Genomic DNA, 17503 nt, shown 5'->3' with positions numbered 1-17503 from the left:
ATCGTGAGAGATGCACCACCTGGCGGGGGCGCTGGTAGTAGGGGAGGCTGTGCCCGTGGTGGGGCGGGGAGGGGCTGGTGGGAAATCTCGGCACCTTCCCATCCACTTTGTTATGAACCCAAAACTGCCCTTAAAAAATACAGTCTCTAAATAAAAAGAACTCCTCTGAGATCCGGATACCTCTCATTACTGGTGACCCGGCTGGCATGGAGGACAGAGGTCCGAGTCGGCCGGGACCAGTGGACACAGGTGCAGTGTGGCTCCCAGCCCAGCCTGGCTTCTGGAAAAGCGTTCCTTCTGGTTCAGTCCGGAAGGAAAGTTTATCTTCCTGCTACTTTCTGGACCAAGACTGCCGTCCTTTGATGTTGACCGTGGCCAGGGGCACTGCTCTCACTCCCTGGACGGGGAGGGTCTGGCACCGACCACGGAAACCCAACAGCAACTAACGGAGACGGAGACCGCAGCCACCCTGCGCAGGTGCCGACCAGACTCAGCACCTCCTGGCGGGGCCCCCGAGGCTGAGCTGTGAGGGCTGCCGCCCGTCGGGCGGAGGGCCAGGGTGAGCCCCTCAGACAGGTTCTCGAGCGAGGGAGGGTCCCAGGACAGGGGCAAACCCACCAGGCCCGTGGGAGGCCCCTTGGGAGCCGGAGCCTCAGGGCGGGATGGCTGTGGGCGTCTGGCTCACAGGGAAGCTTGGGCAGCTGGACAAGATGTCCCTGACCTTGCAGGGGACACAGGGTGGACGTCCAAACTCCTTGTCCGGAGCGGAGGGTGTGTGTGGTCCTGCTGCCCCGAAGTTGGCACCGCCCCCCACCCCCACTCAGCCCCCAGCACCCTGCCCCCCACCACAGCTGGCGCCCCTGGCCTCGTGCCCAGTGTTCCTCTGGATGCCCTTCCCCGACCTTCTCCATTTGGAGGACTCCTGCTCATACGTCAATACCCAACCCACCGCCACCCGGGGTCACTGCTCCACCTCCCTGGCCTTCCCTTCTCCATGTGGGACCCATGCTCTCCCTCCCCTGCAAAGTCACAGCAAACTGCCCAGCGGCGGCCGTCGCCCCCCCACCCCCCTCCCCCAGTACACTGAGCCTCGGCCTGGTGCACGGTGGGGGCACGGACGGGCTGAGTCACAGATGGCTGTGACCTCGGATCCGTGCACTGTGGCCTGCAGCGGTCTCCGTAAAAGTTCCCGAGACAACGGCGAACTCGGAACACCCTTGAGATGTGAGTGGCGCAGCATCAGCTAGGAAAGCCCCCGGGGCAATGGCAGCGTCGAAGGGGTTGCTTTGCAGTCGCTTCAACATTGTGGACATTCATAGAAGTGATTTGCAAAGAGAGGAGATGATATATCCAAGCTCACGTTTCCATGGCAATGCCTCCAGCTGTGCAGCCTGCCTGGGAGCTGGCGGGGAGGGAACCCGCTCTTGTCCAGCTGCCCCCAGGCCCCGGAGGTTCTGCCAGGTGTGGAATCTGGCCACGGGGAGGGTTGCAACAGAGGGGACCTGAGACCCAGGCCTGGCCCCACCCACGTCCTCTTCCCAGGGTCTTCCTGGAGGGAGAGGAGGTCTAGGAAGTAACCTGAGTCTGCAAGCCTCACAGGACTTGGCACGTTCTCGACGCGTCTGGCCCCTCCCTGCCAGCCCCACACGCCCTCTCTCCCTGGGGGAGGCCCACCAGGGTCTGTCCTGCCAGACGCAGCCGGGAACGCCCGCAGGTCCCACTGCTGGCGGCCGAGAGCTCCTCGGGCTACAGGGCGTTTCAGGCTTCGGTAACTAGAAGAGGTCCCGAGAACAGCCAGGCCAAGTACGGCCCCCCGGGCTGCTGCAGGTCGGGTCCTGAGGGGCCAGGGGTGCTTGGGCCCCTGGAAGGACCCACTGGTGCCTTCTGTTCTCACGTCTGTGAGGCCCCAGGTTGACAACCGCAGGTCTGCCCTGGTCGGCTGAGAACCCGCTCCACGAGCTTTGGGGGTCAGGTGTCCGAGGGGCTGGCAGCGCCCACAGCTTCAGAGACAGCTGGTGTGAGCACACGGAGCTCCGAGACAAGGAGCCCCCGCCAGGAGGCTTGGCACGGAGACCCTGGGGTCACGCCAGCCCAGCTCTGCCAGCCCCGCCTGGCTCCCAGAGGCCAGCACGTGCTGTTAGGGACTCATCAGGCGTCTGCAGGAGCCGTTTCTCACGTCTGTGCAGGTGCGGGTCTCTGCCAGCGCCTCCACACCTGGGGAAACAGCTCCCAGAGCAGCCTGTCGCTGGCCCCAGGCTGTGCTCACCCGCATCCACCCAGGAGAGCAGAGGGATGGACTGAGGTCCAGCCAAGGGCGGGGGCCCGGGGCAGCCCGCGCTCCCACTCCCCTGGATGAGGCCTTGGCGTGGCCTGAGGCCCACAGCGGGGGAGCGGGACCCGGCCGGTCCACGCGCAGGGAGCCGGGGGCCCGGCGCCAAGACCAGCGTGGCCTCCACAGAGAGAAAGGGCAGCACCAGGCCTGCCAGCCACGGGAAGCCGCGAGCCAGGGTCCCGCAGCCCCGCTCCGCTCGCAGGGCCAGCACGCGCGGCAGGAGCCCCGGGCCCCGCCCCCTGCAGCTCTGGGGCCTCGGAGCAGCCGGGCCCCTACACCCACCTGAGCAGAGGCCTGAGCGTTCCAGAAGGGTCGGAAGGCAGTGGTACTGGTCAGGGCTCTCCGGAGAAAGAAGACCGACGGCCTGTGCACTTGGGCAAAGATTTACGTTAGGGAATCTGCTCACACGACCGTGGGGCTGACGTGCAAACTCTGCAGGCAGGCCGGCAGGGAAGAGTGGGTGCCGGGACTCGGTCCAAAGGCCAAGGCCAGCTGCGGGGAATCTCTCTTCCTGGGGGACCTCGGCCCTCTTCTTCTTAAGGAGGCCTTCAACTGATTGGAGGAGGCCCACGCTCACCACAGAGGTCAGGGGCTCCACCCAAGGTCAACTGACATCGGTGTCAACCGCATTTGAGAAGCACCTTCACAGAAACACCTGGAGACCCGCGTTGGACCAAACATCTGCGTCCTGAGGCCTGGCCGAGTCGACCCGTGAAATCAGCCCTCACAGCGGGGCCTGGGGCCTGGGCCCCTTCCCGGCGCATCCGCAGTGGAAACGTCCTTTCCTGTCCAGCTGTCGGCTTCGTGGGTGTCACGAGAACATGGGGCGGATGATGTGCTGAAACACATACATGTGCAAGCAGCCTGTTCGAGGGAATCTACTCAGCTCTTCCCGCCACGTCCTCTAAAGGCCACGTCGGCTCATCCCTTGGTAGTCTTGGGAGAGAACACGGCTGTGGGGCGGACACCACACCCCTCTCAGATGCGGCCGGTGACCACTTCTGGCCCCATGGGAAACAGTGGCTTGAGGCTGCAGAGGTCTCTGCGGCTGCATTTCAGCTCTGAGCGTGCGATGTCTGTGAACCCTGAGGCACCACCGTGACTTACCCAATTTGGTGGACCACAGAGGAAAAGGGAAAAACATCCAAGTTGCCAAGGAAACCACTTTGAATACATTTTACGATGTTGTGAAAACCGTACCTTCCAAGGGGGCTGGGTTACACTCCGGGCCGTACTATCGCTGTTACTGTGACTCTGCCCCCACTGCCACCCCCTCGGTCAGCGCTGGCGGGACACTCGGCCACAAAGCCGAACTCCCTCAACAGAACCAGCAGTGTCCCCGTCCCCGAATCGCTCTCCCAAGGCCCTCCTCAGACAGCTTTTGTGGCAGGAGGCGTCAGGAGCCCCTGGAGAGGGTCCCCACCCCACCCGTCACCATCTCCTGGTGATTCTATAAGGAACACGCCGCCCATAACACAAACCACAGGGTCGTGGCGCCAGGTTCGCCCCCAAAGACAATCACGGAACTCGGCTCTGACGGCCTTTAATGGATGAGCTAGAGCAACGTCCAGCCCCAGAGCAGCAGAGAAGACGCAGACAGACACCCCCGGCCCAAAGGGCGTCAGTGGAAGGGCGAGGAGGTAGGGCCACGCAGGAAACACAGGAAGCAATGTGCACACCACTCACACTGCTCTAGAGAAGTGCAGGATGCTCGGACACACACGTGCACACGTGCACACGCACGCTCACGCCCACACTGAGGGCCCAGCACTCCCAGGGCAAAAGGGCGGGTCCAGAGCAGGGATGCAGGGGCAAGACACGGCCGCGTCTGGGACCCACTACCTGGCATTGGCGTGTCCCTGGGGAAGGACCCCACAGGTGAGGTCAGACTGCACAGCTGTGGGGCTCACATTCAAAGCTCCCATTGTCACAGTCCCTGTAAGCTCTGTGAGGAACCCCGCTGACCCGTCTTTCACACGGCTTCACAATTTTTCTACCCGTGGCCTTGGCCCCAGAGAATAATGGACGACTGTCTGTGTTGGCCAGAGCTGCTCACTCCCTGGGCCTCAAAACCGAGGCTGCAAACTCAGTGGCCTGCAAGTGTGTGCAGAGCCCGCCGGGGATGCAAGGGGGCAGGGTGAGGACTGGGGCAAAGTGGGGAGCGTGTCACACCCGGGGCAGCCGCCTCTTGGGTCCAGCTGGCTGCAGCCAGGCAGGGATGGAGATCCAAAGTGGCCAGATCCAGACGTTCAAGAAGAAGAGATCCAGGTTTTCATGGAAAATACCTGATTTTTATTTTATTTTATTTTATTTTATTTATTTTTTGGCTGCATTGGGTCTTGGTTGCTGGGCACGGGCTTTCTCTAGTTGCAGCGAGTGGGGGCTACTCATCGTTGCGGTGCGCAGGCTTCTCATTGCGGTAGCTTCTCTTGTTGCGGAGCACGGGCTTTAGGTGCGCGGGTTTCAGTAGTTGTGGCATACGGGCTCAGTAGTTGTGGCTTGCGGGCTCTAGAGCACAGGCTCAGGAGTTGTGGCGCACGGGCTTCGTTGCTCCGCAGCATGTGGGATCTTCCCGGACTGGAGCTCAAACCCGTGTCCCCTGCATCGGCAGGCGGATTCTTTTTTTTTTTTTTTTTTTAGCATCTTTATTGAAGTATAACTGCTTTACAATGGTGTGTTAGTTTCTGCTCTATAACAAAGTGAATCAGCTATACGTATACATATATCCTCATATGCCCTCCCTCCCACCCTCCCTATCCCACCCCTCTAGGTGGTCACAAAGCACCGAGCTGATCTCCCTGTGCTGTGCGGCTGCTTCCCACTAGCTATCTGTTTTACATTTGGTAGTGTATATATGTCCATGCCACTCTCTCACTTTGTCACACCTTACCCTTCCCCCTCCCCGTGTCCTCAAGTCCATTCTCTAGTAGGTCTGCATCTGGGCAGGCATATTCTTAACCACTGTGCCACTAGGGAAGTCCCCTGATTTTTAAATAGTGACAATTAATTCAAATTTTTTTAAAAAAAAAACACGGTGCAGGCCAGTGCAAACCCTAACACCCCTTGTGTCCGACGGCAGGCTCAGCTGCATTTGGAGAGTGTGAGCAACTTTCTGCTGGAACGTCCTCCAGAAACCACGAACCAGACACTGCCTACCTTTGCAGGAGGATCTGAGATAAAAAGCACAGACCTCGAGGGACCACAGTTCCCTCAAAGTCCTGAGAGTAGAGCCCCGGAAATGTTCTGAGTCAAGCCGTAACTTTCACCCCGGGGGCTTGCTTCTGGGGAGAGCAGGCGTGAGCCTTTGAGATGACCTCTCTGAGGTCACGGCCGGGGCAGGAGCTGAAACGCAGGGTTTGCGGCCTCTCAGGTCTACGGAGGGGAGACCTGGCTGGCAGGAATCATAATTTGTTCTGTCTGTGGTTTTTCCCCTTTCTTTCAAGAAACATTGTTGAACGAGTCACCCACCCCAGGACAGGAATGCTGCCTGTGGGTGGATCCCTCAGCAGGGTTCCTGCAGAAGCACCCCCAGCCCTGGGTCTCAGGTGGGAACCACGTCCATCATTCAGCTGCAACCCCAAGGGCCCTCCCGCCCCAGGCTCAGTGCCGAGACGTGGACCGGTAGGTAACAAAGGTCCCGGTTCCCAAACGCACACTGTAAAGCTCTGTGCTGGAGCCACCAGGACCCTCCTGAGGTGGTTCTCCTGCTGACCCCACAGCCTTCCAGATCTTTCCTGCGTGATCAGCAGGCAGGTGGCGGGAAGAACCACAGGCACGCCCTCCCAGGAGGGGCTGCTGCGGGAGCCCAGATAAAGTCTCCACGGAACTCGCGGGTCACAGGGCGGGACTTTGTTTGTGGACTGAGGCACAGAGGCGGGCAGGCGCCAGCCAGCAGGACCCGGAGCATCCTCGCCGACAGCAGCAGCCTGGGAAGTCACTTCTGTTGTTTTAAACCAAGAAAGTGGCTCCAAGTCCGGCGATGTCGGCCAAATGCCACCAGGGGCTGAGCCTTTGTCACTTCCTTTCTGTGCATCAACCCCAAGGCTGGTACCACTCTCTCTGGACGGCACAGTGACCCCCTCTGCGGCTGCGGCCGCGACCAGAGCGGGCTTTCAGACTCGAGCTGCCCCAGCCTCTGCTGCGCTGAAGGCTCCTCTTCTCCGACGGCAAAACGTGCAGCTGGAGCGTGTGTTTTCCCGGGAAGGCGACATAAATTCTTCCCGCCAGGAGGGCCAGGGAAGTAGGAAGTGAGCCAAACTCACATAGTTTTGGGTCTGTGTCATGGGGAGGGTCCCATGGCGAGGCGGCCCCGGGGACCGTAGCCTAGGCGCAGCCCCAGGCGGGGGGGACACAGCGGTCATGCAGCTGCTCACCCCCATCAGTGACAGGCTGAGTGTGGCGGCTTCGGATTACGGCCCAGAGCCAGCTGTCGCGGTGGTGGGGGATGGAGGAGGGAACAGTGACTCACGCGGGTCCAGGTGGAGAAATCTGGCGCCAATCTTCCAAATTAAACTTTTAACTGGAGACCACTGATATTCACACGTAGTTGTAAGAAGCAGCACAGAGAGATCCCACGTGCCCTCAACTCACACATCTCCCCCAAGAGGATGCACTCGTCACGCCGGGTTCCGGCTCAGGGCGCCCCCCACACCCCGGCTGTGTCCCGATCCCCACGTTCACCTTCACACCTGGCGTGCTCAGTCCGTGCAATGTCTGCACGCGTGTGGGCTCGGGCACCCGACCCACTTCCTCAGAGGAGACCCCGTGATTCTCAAGGGCGAGGATACCCAGTGGGAGGCCTGTCCGCATGCAGGATGAAGGTGGTGGGGGAACGGAGCACGGGGATCAGGGATGCTGGTCCCCAGGGGAGGGGCACGTGCAGACTGGGCGTCCCCCACTCCCGGGCGGCCCTCCTCGGCTGGGGACCACGCAGAGCCCTCCCCACGCCCAAGCCGGACTCACCTCTGTGATGATGAAGAAGTCGTCCCCAGGCTCCCCCTGGACCACGATCTTCTCTCCGTCCTCAAACTGGACGGGCTCCAGTGCGTCAGCCACAGTCAGACGCTCCCACTTCTCCAGGGACTCTGCAGCAGGGGACACGGGGGCGTGGGGGTCACGGGGGCCAGGGAGGGTCGGGGGGTCAGCTCCCCACCCCAGACAATCTAAGAAAACACCCACATGGCCAGCCCCAGGGTGATGAGGCTTTGCTCCATCACAGGATGAACAAAACAGAAAGCAAATTTCTGTGCAGGAGGCCCGGGTATTTTCACAAGTGAGTTGGGTCCAGGGTGTACACGGCTCAGCAGGTGGACAGGGCTTCAGAACTGGGAGCGATTCTAACCTACATCAAAGGTTTAACGTAGATGACAGGCACTGGACGTTGAGTCCAAGTTAACTCAGGATGAAATGCCTTTGTTATCTTCAGAAGAACAGAGCTGCCTATATTTTTGCAAACAGTATAATCACAGCTCAGCACTAGGGCTACCAAGGGGTTTAAATAATTCAGAGGTCGAAGCAATTTCCTGTTCATAAGACACCATTCAGTGCCATTCAAAGAGCATACAACTGTATTTACTAGAGGTGTAGTATACCTTCCATTATTTGGGGTCAAAATACTTCATTCCAATGGCAAGTCTACTTTGATACTTGCAAATTCTATCTTTCCACCCCTTCTCACGCCTTCCCTTCCCCGTCACTATCCACCCCTAGCCCTCAGGAAGGAAAAAAATACCAGCGTGCTCCTTTTGTAAGAACTTAATGGTTGCCTGATTAACTGTTTCTCTTTTGGCCAAAGAAACTTTTCTGGCCTACACTTATCAGCTGCACTATGTAGGTCAGCCGCTAAAAATACAAAGCAAAGCATTTATTTTAGATCTCGAGTAGGAGGGGGATTTCTCTGCTTGAAAACTCCTGCCAGGGCCACACGCTGAAAAGGACACGCTTTTGACCAAGCCCGGGGCTGCGGCAGGTTCTGGAGCCGCTGCCACACGCTGGTCCAGCAGCCTCCGCACCGGACGGGAGCTGCCCCGTGACGCACACCCCGGGCACCCTCAGGAGGCCGGCATGGCGGCGAAGACGCCGTGACTTTGGAGGGTCACGGTTGGTGCCGAGGTGGAAGCCGGTGCCGGTAAACGTGTGACTGCTGCTTCGTTTCCTTCCAGGGCGATGAGAGGCGTTTGATTTCACAGCCTTGGGCTTAGGAAGTTCTCGTCCTCCTGTGTGAGCGGTGGGTTTTCCTATTGGATTTGAGACCTGGAACCCCAGTCCCGAGGTCGGAGAGTCAGCGCTTCCACCCTCAGCAGCGTAAATCCCAGGACAGAACTGCTGGAAGAGACGGAGATCGGGGCGATTCCTTGGCCCTGATTTCTGAAGCGGAAGCTTTGGGGGCATTTTTACTGCGTTCAGATCCCTGGGTCCCAGGTGTGGACGGTCAGCTCAGCTGGGAAATTGGTGACTGGCCGGGTGGGGCCACTCCCAGCGCTGCCCTTCTGGAGGGGGGTCTCAACGCTGCCAGGGAAAGTGGCGGACACCCCGCAGAAGAGACACAGAAGGCAGCCCTCAGTCAGCGGCGGCCAAGGGGCAGGCACACCCATCCGGAACAGACTGGCCTCGGGGCCGACGCTTCGGGAGAATGCGGACCCTCGGGCTCTGCCTCACGGCCACTGCTGCCCAGCCCTGAGCCTGACCCCGGCTCCCCTCCCAGGAGACCCCCCTTTCCTGCCTGGAGGCCTGAAGCCTGCTTTTCCCCTTGAAATAGGGTCAGGGCAGGCCCCCTGAGCTGCCTCTACTACCTCCCTGGAGCAGGGGGGCCGGGAGGGACGCGCCGGGTGGGCAGCCATCCTGCAGCAAGTGCATCTCCACATCCGTCCCCCAGGCCTGCGCCGTGTCCTCTGCCAGGGGACCTGACCCCGCTGCTGCCCGGCTGCCCCCCACCTTCCCCCCACCCCCTCCCACCACCCCCATGTCAGCAACTCCAAGCAGTCGTGTCCTTCTTTTTGTAATTTGGAAAAAAAATAATCAGAAAAGTAGAATGAACAACACAGCCAGCATCTGTCCTGAATGAAGTCACAGGACTACTTGGTCATGTTTGCTTCAGAGCTGCTCCTACAGACACATCATGTTACTGATAAAACCGCGTCCCTTTGTCTCAATTCGAGTTCTCTCTCCTTCCGCAGAGGCTGTGACTATTAAGGATTTGGTGGATATATTTTTTTTAAATCTTAAAGGGTTTGGTGAGTTTCCACCCCATAGGTGGTCTTACACCTTTACTGTAACATAGCTTCGTAAACATGACCCAGCGTTGCCAAAATTGTGCAGAGACGCACCGTCATCTGCACCATCTTCTGTGTCCGAGATCCAGTTGAAACGTGTTGACACGCGGAGACCTAGTCCATGCGCTTTACTGGAGTATAAACCTGTACCACACACACACCCGGGCGCGAGGACCTTCCTGCGATGACAGATTCTAGGTTGTTTCTACTTTCTTGTCATTGTAGGAATTGCTGAAATGACCATCCGTGTCCGCGTCTCTTTTTTTATTAACATGTTTTTAATTGAAGTACAGTTGTGATAGTTTCAGGTGTATAGCAAATTGATTCAGTTTTATATATATATATATATATATACACACATATTATATATATGTGTATATATATACAATGTGTGTATATATATACACATATTATTTCTATATATATACATATATATATATATCCTTTTTCAGATTCTTTTCCCTTATAGGTTATTACGAGATACTGAATACAGTTCCCTGCGCTTTACAGTAGGACCTTGCTGCTTATCTATTTTATATACAATGGTGTGTATCTGCTAACCCCAAACTCCTAATCTATCCCCCCCCCTTTGGTGACCATAAGTTTGTTTTCTGTGTCTGTGAGTCTCTTTCTGTTTCGTAAGTAAGTTCATTTGCACCATTTTTCTTAGATTCCACACATAAGTGATACCATATGGTATTTTTCTTTCTGACTTACTTGCTTAGTAGGATAATCTCTAGGTCCATCCATGTTGCTGCAAATGGCGTTATTTCATTCCTTTCTATGGCTGAGTAGTATTCCATTGTATATATGTACCACATCTTCTTTATCCATTCATCTGTCCATGGACATTTAGGTTGTTTCCATGTCTTGGCTATAGTGAATAGTGCTGCTGTGAACACTGGGGTGCATGTATCTTCTTGAATCATAGTTTTTTCTGGATATGTGCCCAGGAGTGGGATTGCTGGATCATATGGTAACTCTATTTTTAGTTTTTCGAGGAACCTCCATACCGTTTTCCCTAGTAGCTGCACCAACTTACGTTCCCAACAACAGTGTAGGAAGGTTCCCTTTTCTCCACACCCTGTCCAGCATTTGTTATTTGTAGACTTTTCGATGATGGCCATTCTGACCAATGTGAGGTGGTACCTCATTGTAATTTTGATTTGCATTTCTCTAATAATTAGCAATGTTGAGCGTCTTTCCATGTGCCTGTTGGCCATCTGTATATCTTCGTTGGAGAAATGTCTATTTAGGTCTTCTGTCCATTTTTTGAATGGGTTGTTTTTTTTATATTGAGCTGTATAAGCAGTTTGTTTATTTTGGAAATTAATCCCTCGTCAGTAGTATCACTTCCAAATATTTTCTCCCAGTCCGTAGGTCGTCTTTCCGTTTTGTTTATGGTTTCCTTTGCTGTGCAGAAGCTTTTAAGTTTAATTAGGTCCCATTTGTTTATTCTTGTTTTTTATTTCCATTACTCTAGGAGACAGAGCCACAAAGATCTTGCTGTGATTTACGTCAAAGAGTGTCCTGCCTATGTTTTCCTCTAGGAGTTTTATACTGTCTGGTCTTACATCTAGGCCGTTAATCCATTTGGAGGGTTTTTGTGTGTGATGTTAGGGAGTGTTCTAACTCCATTCTTTTCCATGCAGCCGTCCAGCTTTCCCAGCATCACTTATGGAAGAGGCTGTCTTTTCTCCATTGTATATTGTCTCCTTGACGCCTCTGCACCCACAAAAGTGCACCTGCTTCTTCTCCTTCTCACTCCAAAGGTTCTTAGAAAAGGAGGCTAAGCCTCACGCACCACCTGCACCCAGAAGTCCAGTCTGGGGTTTTTAAGGCTGTGATGTTCCCGCAGGAACTCCTGCTGGACGGTTATTTCCCGCGGTTCCCAGGGCGTTGGCGCTTAGACGTCACTCACCCTCCCAAGCGGGTCCACTCCCTGTCCTTAAGGGGAGCTGCTAGACACACACTGATTCATATTCCAACTGATTAAAATGACATAAAATTAAAATTCTCAAGTGTTCCACACGGATACGGAACACCTGCATCGCTGCCAAAAGTTCTACTGGGAAGGCTGGTCCAGAATGATACGTCGTCGTCGTGTATGTCAAAGCAGCTTCAAAACGCTGAAAATCTTCTGCAGGAGAGAACCTGTTGACACCCCCAACGGTCAATGGAAATGTGGCCGACGTGTCTCTCAGATCCCAGGACGAGAAAAGCGGGGGGCACACGAGAACCCCCATGGAGGAAAACCCAAACAGGTCAGGAAAGACGCTCAACACAGCTCCAAATGGATCAACGTGGAGAGAATGGCGTTGATGGTAGAGAGACAGACATGCAAAGCACGGATGGATGGAGGGCAGACACTGTGTGTGTGTGTGTGTGTGTGTGTGTGTTCGTGGGCACGTACATGCTTGCATACACGATGCATCTGTGTGTACATGTGTGTGTGTATGTGGGCGCACTGCACAGGTGTGAGCACGCATGTGTGTCCCAAACTTGCAGGGCATGTGGAAACGGCTGGGCCGCAGCCCCGGGCGGCCAGGTCGGGGGCACGCACCCAGGATGGAGACCTTGCTGAGAAACTCCTCGTACATCCTGCGCTTCCTCAGCGTGCTGCCCTGTGAGAGGGGAAGACACAGAGAAGCAGGTGTTCAGAAGGGCTTCCCACCCCAACCCCTTCCACATTTCCAAATTCCCCAAGTGACTCTGAACTCCTAAAAGGAGACCCCGGAAGCCCCTCGAACAAGCAAGGGCCTGAGTGACGGCCCCCGTTCACGGCCCAGACCTCCCCGCACCTCCCCCTCTGGGGTCTCCGTCCTAATCGCATATGTGAGGTTGGGCCTCATCCAGACCCACGGGATGGGGGGAGCCAGGAGGCCTGAACCTCAAGCGGGTTCAGAAGCCCCGGGTTCAAATCCCACACTCCGTATCCGCACGCCCCGAGCCAGCTCCCCCTCTCTGAGCCTCAGTTTCCTCATCTGGACGATGGGGTATCTTAATTCCTGTCCCACAGGATTCTGTGAAAGTTACGCGAGCAGACATCGGTCAGCTGACATGGTGTGAGGACCTCGGCACCGCCCCCCGACCCGGCCTCAGACTCCCCGTCGGCTCTGCGTGGCTCAGGGCCAGACCAGCGTTAAAGAGGCTGCAAGTCTCAAATCTGGAATCCTGGACGTTCTCCCTGCCTCCCTCACAGAAGCGCAGACACCCCAGGGCCCCTCCATCCGGCAAAGAGCCCCACGGGGCTGGGACCTAAGACCACATGGTAACTGGACCCACAGGGTGTAGACGGAGCTCCTGCACCGCGGCTGGCGGCCACGGAGGGGACACGGCGTCCTGGCGGTCAGTGGCAGAACCTAGGAGTCTTGGGGCCCTGTGTGTCCGCTTGCGGCGGGTCTAGACGCCTGCGGTGGCAGCAAGCTCAGCTCAGCTCAGCCCCCAGCCCGAGCCGAGCCGTCTCAGGCCCCGCCGGCCTCGAGAAAGGCGTTTCTTTTGAAAGATAATTTATATTCCCGCTGACCTCCCAGCAGCTACGCCCACCCGCTGGAATGCAGGCGTGTTTGCCCAGGAACCCTAGACATTAAAGCTCGGCACAACTGGCCCATCCATCTCCCGCCGCAGGATGACAGCTGGAGGTGGCCACCCGGGACCCTCGGGCAAGGAGATCCGCCTCCAAGGCTGACCAAGGCGCCTCCCGCTGGAGGCTTTCCTCCTGGGATGAGACGGACGGGGAGGCAGGGCCAGGAGCCCCTGCTGTCGGCTCACGCATCACGCAGGTGTCCGGGGCGCCGGCCCGTCACCTTGGGGGCTGCCAGGACCCTCACCTGGGGGGCTTTGCAGCGCATCTGCCGGCAGCCCCAAGGTGGGCTTTGTGCCTGGTGAGGCTGGCCCTACGTACAACTCCCGTCACAGGTATGGGGCCTGCCCAAGGCCACACTGAGGGAAGGAGCCAGCGGGGCCTGGAACCCTCGTCCCCATGGATGCTTGCAGAGGACCCACGCTGGTGGCGGGGGGCACGGGGCCTGGTCCGGCTCAGCTCCGCCCATCTCCCTGGTTCCTGCAGCCTCGGTTTCCACAGCTCTGTGCTGGGGTCCCGTCGGGCCGACTTTGAGGAACAGAGACCGCAGAGAAAGACCATCTACGTCCCACCACAGCACTGGCCACTCCTCACGTGCCCCTCCCCCCGCAGGGCAGTAGAGCGGCGCCCTCACCTGACCCGGGACAGATGGATGGGGATGCGTGGGCAGGGCAGGGAGGGGAAGACAGCACTTCCTGACCTCCCACCTCACCACCAGCAGCGGGGCCTGGAACCTCACTTCCGGCCGCTTGCAGCTGGAGACACGGCCCCGCCCCCAGCCCCGCCCCACTGGCGCAGGCGTGAGGCCAGCCCGGAACCCGATGCCCAACGTGAGGCTCCTTCTGTTGCCCCTTCCACTGCACCCCGCTGTCCCCGGGGAAGCGTTCTGTCCTAAGACTGGAACCTAAAACGTCTGCGAAATCCAGGCCCCCACCGCCCCCCAGGCCCCACCCACGTGGACTGAGCCGGCCCCAAGGACGGGTTGGGGACCTGGGTCCCAGCAGACAGCAGGGCTCTGGCCATAGCACACACACCCCTGGGTATAGAGTGTTCACAGCGGGCCTGCCCCCGGGCCTCAGCTCGGGGGAGGGTGCGAACCCGCCAGGCGGAGGAGGAATCTATGTCGGGTAAGATGACCCTTCGACCTGGACCGACCACTCCAAACGCCCTTTCCCCTTACGTGTTCAATCCTGACCGGCCCTGCAGCCATGGACTGAAGCACACACGTGCACACACACACACCCCGCCCCAGCTCCCACGAGAAGGGGGTCCCAGGCTCCTGCTGCCCCACTTCATGGATGGGAGCCAGGGGCCCAAGCAGGTGGGGTGGGAGCTCAGCGCTGCGGCTCAGGACCTGGTTCCGGGGGTCTCGGGACCCCCAGGCAAGTGGGGCTCTGGAGACCCCAGCCCAGACTCCACAACAGGATTTTGCACTCATCAATCCCCACTTGGGGTCTCACGTAAGATTCAGGGTGAACGAAAGGTACTGAAGCTTGAAAGAATGAAGTCCGGGGTCGCTGGCCCCTGCCTGGGGGCCCGGAGGGGGTCGAGCCCCCGTCCTGCTCAGAGGTGGTGCACGCGGCTGGCCTCGCCAAGCTCCATCCATCCATCCGTCTGTCTGTCTGTCTGTAGCACGTGGAGCAGTGGAGCCTCTCAGGTCCGATGTTCTGGGATTCAGAGGTGGGTGGCCCTCTCCCCGGAGACACTACCAGCCTCCATCCCGCGTCCCCCACGCGTGTCCAGCTCAGGGTCCAGTCGTCGCACGATGGCGCATCCGAGTCCGCCCAAGCCACGGGCTGATGCAGCGATGGACGCCGTCCACGGACACTCCCTTCCGAGTGGGCCACACTGTCATTTTCTTCCCAAGACGCAGGGGCTCTGTAGGCTCCCAGCGCAGCCGCGGCTATTCTTAGTGCCTGGGCATCCAGAATTAAAACAGAGGACGCGCCAGCTGCTCGGTGGTTGGGAACTTCCCTGAAGGTACTGTTCCAGCCACGAAAGTCCCACAGCCAAGGACGACTCCGACTCAGCGCGGACCATGGCGGAGAAACAACGGCTTATGCAACGGGCCAGGTGCATCCAGAGGAGACAGGGACGGGGAGGGTGCCTGGGGCGCCTCCCCCACAGACAGCGATCTCTCCCGGGAAAACAGGAATGGGCAGGTTTAAGACCAAAGAGCGGGAGCCGCATTCCACGAGGACTCACCTCGCAGGGCAGGGCAGGGCAGGGCAGCGCCTCCCCCAGCGGATGACCCCGAGGGCGCAGACGACGAGCCGCACGAGACAGATGCCCCCGGGACTGAACTGGCCCCTCCCTGCATCACGAAGGACCGGGAGCTACAGCGGAGCCAGGACGGCAGCCGGCAACCCTTTCTCCCTCGTTCCCCTTTGGAGGGGCCCCTGGGGCAGGACCGGCTCTCCAGGCTCAGCTGGGACTGAGCTCACAGAGCCTGTCCTAAACATCCCAAACCTTCCCCAGGCCTCCCCCAGAGCATCCCAAACCACAGCCCGCACCCCAGAAACTGCACCGCCCAGGCTGGCCTTCAGGCGACAACCAAGGCCCAAAGGGCACCTGGCAGCGGCACGTCCAGCCCCGGGGTCTCCCAGCAATGTGCTCACCTGGGTCACCTCCCTCCAGGCCGTCGGAACTCCTCGGATCCCAGGCCCACAGGGGCAGCCTTTGAGCAAACACCATCGCCAGCCCCTGGGGGCTGCCCTCAGGAATGAACCCACCCCCGCCCAGGTCCTCCAGCACCACCCCTGACCAGCAGAAAAGCACCTGGCCCAGCGGTCACCACCAGCGAGCACAGACAGCCAAGGAGTGTGACTTCCGCGAGGACGGGGCACTCAGCTCCCAGGGGCCTCTGCCCGGAGACCTGCAGCCAGACCAGAGTGGCCAGCCAGGACCTCCCTCCACCCCTCCCGAATCGGGACTCTCTCCACTCTCACCCAGAAGGCCCCCAAGTGCCAGGGCATCACCGGGTCCAGGGCGGCTCCTGCCACTTCTCTGCCCACAATCCTGCCAGGGCTCCCGGTGCACTCAGAGTCTGAGTCCAGGCCCCCACCCCACCCACCACAGGATCCCAGCATCCTCACTGTCTCCCCACTGGTCCACGAACAGGCCAGCCAGGTCTGCACCCCAGGGCCCTTGCACTGGCTGTTTCTACTGCCCGAACACTCTCCCCCTGGACAGCCGAGGGCTCCCTGCTCCGGGCCTCTGCTCGACACCACCTCGTCACAAAAGGGGTCTCAGGGAGGGGGGCCTCAGGGCTTTCTTTAAAACATCATCCCCCCGCCCCCACCTCTGCCCCTCTCTGCTCTATCATTCTCCGTGGAAACTGTCAACAGGAGGTATATGTTTGCTCCGTCATCTCCTCCAGCGTGTCAGCCTCCCAGTCCCCTGGCAGGTCCCAGCACCGAGAACCCGGCAGTGCGTGTGCAGGACGGACACTCAGCGGGCACGGGAAGATCCCGCCTCTTCTGCCTGGGAGGGGCCTTCTCAGCGCACAGGCTCATCTCCAGAGCCTTCCGTGAACACCTGCCCCGTTGCTCCCGAGAGCCCCATGGCGAGCCTCCACAGGTGTGCGCACCTACACCCACACCATGCCAACTAAGAGAGGAGCTGGCTGCGTGTGAGAAAACCTAAAATGACAGTCCCCAAGTAAGGAATCCTAGAGGCCAGCAGCCTGCCCGGTACTGCGGTCCCACTGTGCCCCCAGAGGCCAGGCTCCTCTCAGTGATTCGCTCCACCACCTTGGGGAACGTCACCTCATGGTCAAGAATGGCAGTTGGAACTCCAGCCATCACAACCACATTCCAGACAGTTGCAAGGAGAATGGGGGAGGAAAGCGAAAGGGGCTTCCCCAGCTGTCTGCCAGCCTTTGGGTAACTTTCCTGAACCCCCTCCTGACACTCGCCACCCACCGCATCCCTACTTATGGCCCCACCTGGACACAACCAGGGTTCCCGCGAGATGCCTGGTGGGCATCAGACTCGGCTGGCTGCCCTCCCAGCCCTGGCGAAGCCTCCACGCAGGCACCGCTCACTCACCATGAGGATGCGCCGGTAGCTGTCCCGGTCGATGCCCCAGAGCTTGAGGTCCGTCTTGGCCTTCACAGTCGCCGCCCTGGGGGTGCCGTAGATGAGGGCCAGCTCCCCGAAGCTGCCGCCTTCACTGATGCTGGTCACCCACTCTCCGCTCACATACACCTTCGGGGAACGGGGGACAGCGTCACGGGGGCTGGGGCCACCCACCCTCTGTCCACATACACCTCCGGGTGACAGAGGGGCAGCGTCACGGGGGCTGGGGCCACCCACC

At 58.9% G+C, this 17503-nt stretch overlaps 2 protein-coding genes across 7 annotated transcripts in view; one reads left to right on the top strand and one right to left on the bottom strand.

The window, feature by feature from the left end:
* The window catches only part of SUN1 (Sad1 and UNC84 domain containing 1), a 283061-nt gene that overhangs the window by 92661 nt on the left and 172897 nt on the right, over positions 1 to 17503 (top strand). The gene's annotated exons all lie outside the window — the stretch shown is intronic.
* Positions 1 to 17503, bottom strand: part of PRKAR1B (protein kinase cAMP-dependent type I regulatory subunit beta) — an 81362-nt gene that overhangs the window by 7328 nt on the left and 56531 nt on the right. For 5 of the 6 annotated variants that reach the window (XM_049698747.1, XM_004268992.4, XM_033426785.2 and 2 more), the window contains exons 7-9: positions 17236 to 17394; positions 12167 to 12227; positions 7295 to 7416 (exon numbers count right to left, since the gene is read on the bottom strand). In XM_049698747.1, coding sequence (XP_049554704.1) covers positions 7295 to 7416; positions 12167 to 12227; positions 17236 to 17394 — 342 coding nt within the window. Of the gene's footprint in view, positions 1 to 5075; positions 6862 to 7294; positions 7417 to 12166; positions 12228 to 17235; positions 17395 to 17503 lie in introns of those variants that run through there. The other variant, XM_049698750.1, reaches the window with a different exon arrangement.

Source organism: Orcinus orca, chromosome 16 (genome assembly GCF_937001465.1).
Source record: "Orcinus orca chromosome 16, mOrcOrc1.1, whole genome shotgun sequence".
NCBI lineage: Eukaryota > Metazoa > Chordata > Mammalia > Artiodactyla > Delphinidae > Orcinus > Orcinus orca.
Note: the sequence above shows the minus strand (reverse complement) of the source record. Positions and strands in the feature narration are given on the sequence as shown.